Source organism: Papaver somniferum, chromosome 3 (assembly GCF_003573695.1).
Source record: "Papaver somniferum cultivar HN1 chromosome 3, ASM357369v1, whole genome shotgun sequence".
In the NCBI taxonomy this organism is placed as follows: domain Eukaryota; kingdom Viridiplantae; phylum Streptophyta; class Magnoliopsida; order Ranunculales; family Papaveraceae; genus Papaver; species Papaver somniferum.
In genome coordinates, this window is record NC_039360.1 from 26,997,754 (window position 1) to 27,006,980 (window position 9,227).

At 36.0% G+C, this 9,227-nt stretch overlaps 1 protein-coding gene across 2 annotated transcripts; it reads right to left on the reverse strand.

The window, feature by feature from the left end:
• Positions 1–4,433: 4,433 nt before the first annotated feature.
• Positions 4,434–8,450, reverse strand: LOC113355646 (heterogeneous nuclear ribonucleoprotein D0-like). Of its 2 annotated transcripts, XM_026598563.1 has the most exons (5): positions 8,362–8,450; positions 7,561–7,998; positions 7,136–7,392; positions 5,886–6,669; positions 4,434–4,836 (listed from the first exon to the last, which is right to left on the reverse strand). In XM_026598563.1, the coding sequence occupies exons 2-4, from the start codon at positions 7,986–7,988 to the stop codon at positions 5,915–5,917; spliced, it is 1,440 nt and encodes a 479-aa protein (XP_026454348.1). In that variant the 5' UTR covers positions 7,989–7,998; positions 8,362–8,450; the 3' UTR covers positions 4,434–4,836; positions 5,886–5,914. The 2 variants fall into 2 exon arrangements, with proteins under 2 accessions (XP_026454348.1, XP_026454347.1); XM_026598562.1 differs by having other exon boundaries at positions 7,136–7,998.
• Between the last annotated feature and the right edge of the window lie 777 nt (positions 8,451–9,227).

Below are 9,227 nucleotides of genomic sequence, written 5' to 3' on the forward strand. Positions count from 1 at the left end.
TATCACTGCTTCAGCAGAAAGACGTTGTTAGCACTGTATTAACAGAAAGACGTTTTACAGTGCTAGTCTAGATGTACCTAAGCCATTTTCATATTATCGATGACGAAGGACATTTTAAGCAACAGAAAGTAAAGCTTCAGACAGTAATTATACTGGCAGAATAATACAAACACCTGGGAACCTTGTGCTAGCACATTAATATCGCAAAAAATGATCACACAACTGATTCAGCAGGGTATAGATATGAACCCAGGAAAACAAAATGCATGTGTAATCAGTAGTTACACATGTAAACAATAGTTACACATGCATATTAGCATAAGTTACACATACAATCATCATGTGTAACTAGAAATTACACATCTAAATTATGTGTAACTATAAGTATAACCTGCATCTAATTAGTCTAATCTGCATCCACTACTACTCCCTACTACTAGGACTTGATGTTCTTTTCTCAATTTCATAAATATAACCACTATAACATATCCCATCAAATTAGCATGTGTAACTATAAGATACATATGCATATCCCATCAAATTAGCATGTGTAACTATAAGTTACACATCTAATTTGCATGTGTAACTAGTAGATACACATTTATTTGGCTTGTGTACCTAGAAGTTACATATTTAATTAGCATGTGTAACTACTAGTTACACATCCATAGTCTGCCAATGCTAGTTAAACGTGCAAATTGTCATGCATATGGCTTGTGTGATGTGCAGTTAAACAGATGTATGAGTTAAGTGAAACCATTCCAGACCTATATCCATATACTACCTTTCAAGAAAAAGAAGTAGCTAGTCGTAAGTAATCAAGAAGGCTTACTTGATAACGGTGTTCACTTTATCTGTCTGGATGTTTTACATCTTCTTGAAAGCATCCTTATTTTCTTCTTCTTGTTGTCTTCAATCTTCTTCATTGCGGACTCGGTGGTGAGTGGGTATTTCAGGATCTGGTAATGGTCCAGCTTGTTCCTTGGTAGTGCACTAATATATTGGTACTTGGGATTCCTTGCCTTCTGCAATGTCTTTGGCCTGTGAAATATGACTGATGTGCAGATATTCTTAGCCTTCTTCTTAATGGTTGATGCTCCAGCTTTGACAGCCTTGGAAGCTTTGTTAGCCAGCACCTTGGGGTCAGCCTTCTTAGTAACTACATGACAAGCAAATGATATCAGTACCATAGCAGCTAGAACACTTCTCATACAAATGAACAAAACATGACATCCAAAAATCAAAAACCAATGGACACAGAATAGTCAAATCTATCTCATAACTGAATAAACTAGAGCAAGTATACAAAACTTAATAGTTCACCCTTACAGAGTTACAGACTCTACAAAAAGAAGGTAAAATTAAAAATGTCACAGTTAGATAGAAGTTTCATATTAGGTTACATATGCATATACCATCAAATTAACATGTGTAACTATAAGTCACACATCTAATTTGCATGTGTAACTAGTAGATACACAAGCATGTTATGTTTTGTTAGCTATTGCGGTAATTCTATTCTCTTACGATGATTGAAAAGGAATACACAGATGCATATCTTGAAGTTTACCTTCAACAAACTCGACGGTTTCAAATTTCAGTAACAATCTTGCTCAAACAAATAAGCTACATGTTCTGTGATTCTCATTACCTTAAGTCAATCTATACTTCTGTACCTTCGCAAAAGATAGTTTAATTCAATATAATCTTATAATGCTTGTCCATGAATGCAAGTTTCTGATTTTCAATTGCTAAGACATGAAGCAAAGTATATCTTTAGTGTTTCTGTTTTCAATTACTAGGACAACATTGACCAAATGAATTTTCAGAAAAATAAGGCTCTTAATAACTATATACATTGTTTACGTGTATGTGTGGATTGCAGGGAGTGGTGGTGTTGATAATGATACCAAAAAAGTGGTTAAGCAGATGAGGATGGTGTTGTCTAGTGAGCTTCAGGTAAACATGACTCCATAAAATTTGATTGTGATTGCCACATTTCTAGGTATCTATATATGTTGGCATATGGATGTCTAACTGCTAGTTATCCGAAACCTGTAACTAGCAGGATGTGTAACTAGCAGTTACACATTCTGGGATATAAAGTTTATGTTATGTATATTTCAAGTTCTTATGAAAAGGTATATCATGCATATTAGAATGACTAGATAACATTGTTCGGCAGTTGCTTTATGGCCAGCTTGTTCTCAGTAAAGGACCATCATTCAGTTTGGATGAGGATCTAGCAGTAACTACCAGGATGTGTAACTGCTAGTTACACATCCTGGGATATAAAGTTTATGTTATATATATTGCAAGTTATTATAAATACAACTATAACAAGCTTGGTAATACCCAAATTCCACCTTCGTAAATCTAATCAGATCCACGAAATCAATCAGTTCAGCTACAAAGTGAGATACCGATCAATATAGCTTCAATTTTCACATGTTTAATATTTAATTGATTCATACATCCTAATCTAAGTATACAAAAACACAGAAATCACATCCACTCAAACCTCGATAAGATCACAGAGCAAAACAAACTAAACATCTAGGAATTGACATCAACTTTACATACAAACCCCAATCAAGTGCATCGATCATGAAATTAACAGTAAAACGAATCATTATCCACCTCCAATAACATGCAACTAAGTCCACTAAAACCAGATCAGAAATTATTTCAAATCCAAACAAAATCAAACCAAATCTAGAACTTCAAGCTCAAAATTCAACCTCAAAAAACCTAGATCAACCACCAAACTACCAAACAAATCTACAAAATATCACAAAAAATCAGTAGTGAGATTCTTACGCTTTTCACCACCAAAGACATGATTAACAGGTTTCTTCCTTCCCAAGAGGCGATTAATAGCAGAATGAACACCTTTTGCTGATGAAGATTTAGGTACTGACTGAATGTTGAGCAGCACAAACCTCATATGAATGTTGTTTCCCAACATTAACGAAAATGTTGATATTTGGAGTCTAGGGTAGGAAAGTAATGTCTCAACAATAGGGGTAGAAAAGTGTATGCAATTGATTTTGTATCAAAACACCACCATTAACTAGCGGTTACACGAAGATAAGACCTTAGGTGTTTTGGAAGTAATGTCTCAACAATAGGGGTAGGAAAGTGTATGCAATTGATTTTGTTTGTTTAGCCACAACAGTCATAGTATAAAAGATCAAAGAAAGGCAGTTGATAACTTAACTTAGCATGCGTAATTATGAGTTATACATGCACCTGACTAGTGTAATTGAGAATTACACATCCATATATGACATGTGTATCCAGCAGTCAATGAAAACACATATGTAACTATAACTTAAACATTCAATTAACATGTGTAACTCCTAATTACACATGTGTATACGAAAGTTACACATGCAATTTGGATGTGTAGACGCAAGTTACACATGTTGTGCATCAAAATTCTAAGACTCATACACTTGCACAATAATTTCTAAGTATCAAGATATTCATACACATTAATGAAACAACACATAACATGTCATACTGCTATAAATTTGTACACAAAGTACATCTATTCATAAAAATGTTGAAAATAAAGCAAGTTATCTAAAATTAGAAAGAAGGAATCATCTTACTTACCACTGACTTTAGATCCTCCTCCAAAACTTCTCAAATACCACCACCTCTACCACTACAACCTCCTCATCTTCCACCAGAACCTGCATATCCACCACCAACACTATTGATGAACATTAGTACCCTCTACAGTTACGATGACGACAAGTAATCACCATCAACAACAAAAACAACAATATTCTAAACGCATACATAGATTTAAAACTTGTTGATTCAATTAAAAACGAGAGAAATCTTATTGATTTTCAGATCTTTTCCCATACGGCGATTTCATTTCTGCTGCTGTTGAAGATCTTCTTGATTCAATTGTTGAATTTGCACAAAAAGTAAGTAATTAGGGTTAAAACGACATTGAAGAAATTCGATTGATTCAAAAAAAAATCAGGTTCTTCTTCTTCTCAGATCTTAACAGAATCAATTAAAATAAAAATCAAAAATCTAATCAAACATTGAACTAATAACAGTAAGAATGATTAACCTAATCAAAAACCTAATCCGAAATGATTTCTGCTGCTTCGAATCAACTGAAACTTAGATTTGATTCAAAATCTTCAAAAAACCCAATCGAACAAAAGAAAACCTAATCTGATGCATCTTGAAACCAACAAAAACCTATATTCAAATGAAATCCATTCAAAGATTGATTCGTATTGGTGATTAACTGATGATTACCTGCAAAATCGTCTCGTCTTCTTCTTCACAGATCTAAAATCGCATGAGCGGAGAGAGAAAAATAATGCAGAAGAGAGAGAAAAAGAAAAGAGAAATGAAAATATCTTCTGGAATTCCTCCTGTATAAATAGTAAAGGGTAGTTTTGTCATTATTAAAATTCGTAATAATTAATTATGGGCCAGATCTGAAGAAATATTGATATTCTGGGCCTAGTAGTATCATTTCATGAAAGTATGGACTTGACAGTGGATGATCCATTTGGTGGGGCTTCTATATGTTTGAACCCATATAGCAGGGGGTTATAGTATTTTTCACTATTAACAAAACTAGTGGTAGACTACTAAGTAAGAGCACGGCCCATGTGGCAAACAAAAACAAGAAAGCTGTAAGGAAGTTTTTAAATTTATGGGCCCCAACAATTTGAGGCTCTAGCCTCTGGCCTAATCCATAAGACGGCTCTGGTCACCCCACATGAAAAAGAAAAGTTGTCAAGCGATGTTAAGAAGATCTTGTTGAAAGGAGAACAGCTACTGCACCACAAGCACCTGCAAATTCAATGTAGTGGCTGTTATCAGACAAACTTTACAATATGCAAAAATGCAGATTTACAATGCCTGAAGTTATAGGATGCATCCGGCTCACAAGGAATGCAAGAAAAAAAAAAGATAAGATGTTGCAGTATAAAACAAAATGAACAAACAGGTACAGTAAGAAAGCTAATCGTAATCTACATCCTGAGAGTAAAAACTTGATTCCTGGGACAGGTCAGAATAGCAATGCATCTGTGACTGTGTTATGTTGCTAGCAGCAAATCCTAGCCAAACCAGTAAGGAAGGCTACAAAATTTGTTTTATCATCCCCATAGATTTCAATGACATCAACTAAAGGTGGGACTCCTTCATTGATAACCAGCCTAAAAGAGAAGACCATTTTAACTATAACAAGTGGGAAAAAGCTTTTTCACAGCAAACTCCCAGTGTAGCAATGACTAGTTACTAAGCAGGAAATGGACAGATTAATAGAAACCAAATCTATACCATAAACCAGCCATGGGATCAATAAGGAAGCTATAACCTAACAATGTAAAAGAAGACTTCTCAATGCCGTAAATTAGTAATACAACCATCCCTACTGCTTAGTATTTGCTTTACCGTTCTATTTATGCAACTAAAATGTCTCGTGTCACTTCCTAGAAGTTCAAATGATCTACGACTAGGGATATTGGAAGAAGTAGATGAAACAAGCATCACCTTGGCTTCAATGACCAATTGAAAGACAAAATGCCACAAAACAGGAGTTGCATTTTGTAATTAACAATAAAGCAGGAAAAAAGTAGTTTAGAAACATGGCATTTCCATGGCTGGAGTAAATCAACTTCCAACTAAAATGTCCTCTTTCTATCTTTCTATTGTTCCTGCAATATGTTTGATTACAAAATGCACCTCATATGACTTCCAATGACCAGTGGAAGCCGTGGCTTAAGTAAACTCTAAATTAGAAACTTAAGAAGCAGCATAAACGAACTAACCATGATAAACCAAAGCTAAGTTTACTAGATTATCTCAAATCATATTAAAAAGGAAGGCCCCAGTACCTGTATGCATTTGGTCCTCCTTTGCTATTTCATAGTAGACTCCAGGGTGACACAACTGGGGTCCCTTCAGCAGTGGCATAACCTGAAAGTTGAGGATAATATCCAGAGTAACTTTCCCCATATCCTGGCCTTGACCGCGGGCTAATTCCACCACCTTGTACACCACCAGAAGAAGATCCTCCTCTTCCACCGTTCTTTCCCATATGATAACAACCGCTGTGACCATTATTACTCCCATTTTTCTTAACCTCAACTACTTTGCCATACAACTCATGAAACCTCTTCTGCATTACATTCTCTACAGCTTCCTCAGAATCAAATGTGATAAAACCAAAACCTCTATGTCTATCTTTTGAAGGAGTATACACAATAACAACATCAGTAGTTCTACCAAACTTCTCAAAATAAGCTTTAAAACCTTCCTCAGTCAAGCTATAAGGTAAACCACCTACAAAAATCTTCTTTGTCCTAAACTGACCATTATTATCATTACTCCTCTTGTTAAAACCCTTTTGGTTGTAAGGGTTATCATGTCCAACTCTGGGTTTGGGAACTGCAGTGACAACTCTAACCAAACTTCCAAGAATAACATGTTTTTCTAAAAGAACTCTATCAGCTACAGCTGGATCTGAGAAGAGAACATACCCACAACCTCTAGAACTACCTGTATCCTTGTGTTTTACAATCCTTGTCCCCACAACTTCACCAAACTTCTTAAAATGATCTTCCAAAGTATCTTCATTGACTTCCATTGAGAGTCCACCCACAAAAATCCTCCCTTCTCCTGAATCCATCAAACCAACACCCAAAAATCAGCCAAAAGAAAGAAAAAAACTCTTTGTAGCTTCAACTTGTAAGAAGCCCCCTTACAAACCTAATATGTAATGCAAATAGTGTTTGTTGAAACCACCCCCAAAGAAAGTAAAGTCAATAAAACTAAAAAAATCTTCAAACCAAAAACAAAAAAAGAGAGGGAGGGAGGGAGTCAGTGGCAAAAACTAGAATAGAAACATGGCATTTCAACACCTGGCAGGAATTCAATTTCCAACTAAATGTCATGTTTCTATCTTTTAATTGTTCCTGATATATGTTCAAATTATACTTGCAAGAACTCAACTTCCTTTTCCAATGACCAAAGCAAACTCCAAATTAGAAAGTTAAAGAAGCAACATATACCAACTAACCATGTTAAAGCAAAGCTAAGTTAACTAGATTATCTCGAAATGTATTAAAAAGGAACTCCCCAATACCTGTATGCATTTGGTCCTCCTTTGCTGTTGAATCTGATGCAACATCATCATCTGTGAGTTCATCAAACTGAAAGTCTTTCATATCCAATTTCAATGGTTTAGTTGCGCCCAGGGGACCACATGCAGGTCTGCTGCATATCAAACACTTACCAGAAACACTACCAACTGACAAGGCCGAGTTTTTCAGTTCCGAGGCCTTCAAACCCTCATCCGCACCCCAATTTGTAGCAACACTCTCACCCAAGGTTTCTGATAATGTTCTTCTAGCGGGACCCCATGCAGGTGTGTTAGGCTTCGCGTTCCCCTTACCAATAACATCGGAAACACTACCAACTGACAAGGCCGAGTTTTTCAGTTCCGAGGCCTTGAAACCCTCATCCGCACCCCAATTTGTAGCAACACTCTCAACCAAGATTTCTGAATATGAAGGCCTTATTCTGCTAACGGGACCCCATGCAGGTGTGTTAGGCATCACATTCCCCTCACCAATAACACCAGAAACACTACCAACTGACAGCTTTTGCGTTTTTGATGCCTTAGAATTCCAATAATTTGCAGAACTTGGCTTGTCATCAACACTCTCACATAAAGATTCCGATGAAGCTGATGACAATGGACAATTTGCTTCCCGTTGAGTGGCAATAACGGCAGATGCAGCATTAGAGCAGTTCCTTAACTTTTGACCATCACAAAGAATTTCAGCAGCCCTATCTGGATCACGGCCAGCCTTGCAATACGCAGAAGCTATCTCCCTAAGAGAAAATTCTGAACTAAACGCATCAATCAACGCTTCCAAAACTTTTGTTTCCCCAGAATCAGACTCCATCAATGCCCTAGAGACAGATGCTTCCATCTCAAAAGTTCTTCACATAAACAAACAAACAAAAATCTTAGTACTAGAAAACAAAAACAAACCAAAAACAAAATCTCAACACGGTTCCCATTCATAGGTCAGGGTTTCGAATCTCTGTAAGGTCAGAAAAGTTGAAATTTCTAGAAAGATTCATAAGAAACTAGACAAAAAACCTGATTATCTTGTATAAATTGATCAAACTACACTCATTTACTCCATTTAGGTTTCAATCGAACAACTACACTCACTAATTTCATGTTTAGGTCAAGTAAAAAAAAAACCCGGTGATATCATCAAATGTAGTGGTACTCTTATGAAATTGAACAAATGAAAGTAACATATAGATTAAGAAACTAAAAAGCTTGAGAATTACCTCCTGAAGTAATGCTTTACTCTTCTTCTTCTTCAGTAGTTTTTATTTATTTTTTTCTTCTGAGAGGAGGAGATATTTTGGGATGAGAAAACAAATGTTTTAACCTATGACTCATGGGTTAAGTAAGTGATCACAGGGAGAATAAGACAAGATGGTCAAAAGTGTTCTGTTTGACTTTGGATGACCACCAAACTACCGAAGTCAGAGAGAGTGCTGCCAGACCTGGGCTTAACTCTTAGGCCGGTTCCTACAGGATTGCAAACCGACCAGTTTGTCAGTTTTGCACCCATTATGGAGCTGATAAAGTGGACAATATGCCAGGCTAAATGATAAATTTGTCATTTAGACAAGTTTGGTATAGTCTTGACCGCTCGGTGGAAACTACATTGTCAGGTGGATTTGATCCAACGGCCATAAATCCTCCTTTATATAGATATCCAATTTTAAATTCATTTCAACTCACATCTTCTTCCTATTTTTTTAGCTTTTCCAATTTTTCAAAATATAAAAATGGTTCAGTTAATAGAAGAGCAACATGTTACAGAAAATCAAACAATTGAAAACCGAGTTAATGTGCAAAATGAAATTAGAAGAGCAAGAAGTGCGAGAATTGCACATCAGCGCGATGTCTGTATTGTAGAAGATGAATGCATCTGAAGGAATTATGTTTTCTTCACTAATCATCCCTTCATTGACGGCGCACTACAGGAATTATGTTTTCAAATAATGAACCTGAACAATCGTTATGCGCTGGTGTTGGAGGCGCGGTTTGTTGGATTTTCTAAAAACGTTAATAAGTACTCCCTCCGTTTCACAAAAACAGTCCGCTTTGACTTTTTCAAAATATTAAGGAGACCATACTATTT

Bases quoted from the DNA above. Each gene is read 5' to 3' on its own strand.
- LOC113355646 (XM_026598562.1), bottom strand. From the start codon at position 7,988: ATGGAAGCATCTGTCTCTAGGGCATTGATGGAGTCTGATTCTGGGGAA. The intron at 6,670-7,135 runs GTATTGGGGAGT...TGATGGATTCAG, and splicing joins GGAGGACCAAATGCATACAG to GAGAAGGGAGGATTTTTGTG.